General features: G+C 56.5%; 1 protein-coding gene across 1 annotated transcript in view; it reads right to left on the reverse strand.

Moving 5' to 3' along the window:
- Nucleotides 1–796, reverse strand: part of LMF1 (lipase maturation factor 1) — a 96,811-nt gene extending 96,015 nt beyond the window's left edge. The window contains exon 1 of the mRNA XM_011966913.1: nucleotides 476–796. Within this exon, the coding sequence (XP_011822303.1) occupies nucleotides 476–651 (176 nt within the window). The 5' untranslated portion in view covers nucleotides 652–796. The remainder of the gene's footprint in view (nucleotides 1–475) is intronic.

The following is a 796-nucleotide window of genomic DNA, read 5'->3' on the forward strand; positions in this document are numbered from 1 at the left end:
CCACACAGACACGGACCCCAAACCAGCCTCCGACACGTCCACACAGACACGGACCCCAAACCAGCCTCCAACACGTCCACACAGACACGGACCCCAAACCAGCCTCCTATATGTCCACACAGACATGGACCCCAAACCAGCCTCCTATATGTCCACACAGACACAGATCCCAAACCAGCCTCCTATATGCTTTTGCCTCCCTTTCTCTGTGCCTCTGGCTCCAGCAGGATGGCAATGCAGTCCTTTAAGTAAAGACGTGCTACTGCAAAGAGGTGGGGTTTTAACCCTGAGGATGGGTGGCGGCTGTGGCTGGTGGACTGGCTGCTCTGAGGTAGCCTCAGTAAAATGATGATACCCTCCTGAATGAATTTAAGATGAATGCTCGTCCAGTCTTTCCAAGTGCCAGGAGACCTGCGGCGTGTGTGCTAAGTGACAGCAAGCCCTGCGGTCCCACTGCCGTGTTCCTCCTACTCACCAGACATGGCCCACATTGACCAGGGACATGTAGAGGCCCCACAGGGCAGCCATGAGAAGCATGTTGGCGCAGCCCGTGATCAGGACGAAGGACGAGATGCCCAGTCCGAGAAGAGCGAGCGAGTCCAGGGTGGAGTTCGTGTCTGACCAGTCCGTCAGCCAGAGGATGGTGGGCATGTAGCTGAAGACTTCCCAGCTCGTCTTGTCCTGGAAGTACTGCCGGAAATTCTTCAGGAGCACTCGGCAGGGCAGCAGCCCCCTGTCACCGATCAGCTGCTTGTTCTGATGGAAAGCCACCAGGAATGCCACGACTGGAAGGACA

Source organism: Mandrillus leucophaeus, unplaced genomic scaffold (assembly GCF_000951045.1).
Source record: "Mandrillus leucophaeus isolate KB7577 unplaced genomic scaffold, Mleu.le_1.0 Scaffold78, whole genome shotgun sequence".
Classification (NCBI taxonomy): domain Eukaryota; kingdom Metazoa; phylum Chordata; class Mammalia; order Primates; family Cercopithecidae; genus Mandrillus; species Mandrillus leucophaeus.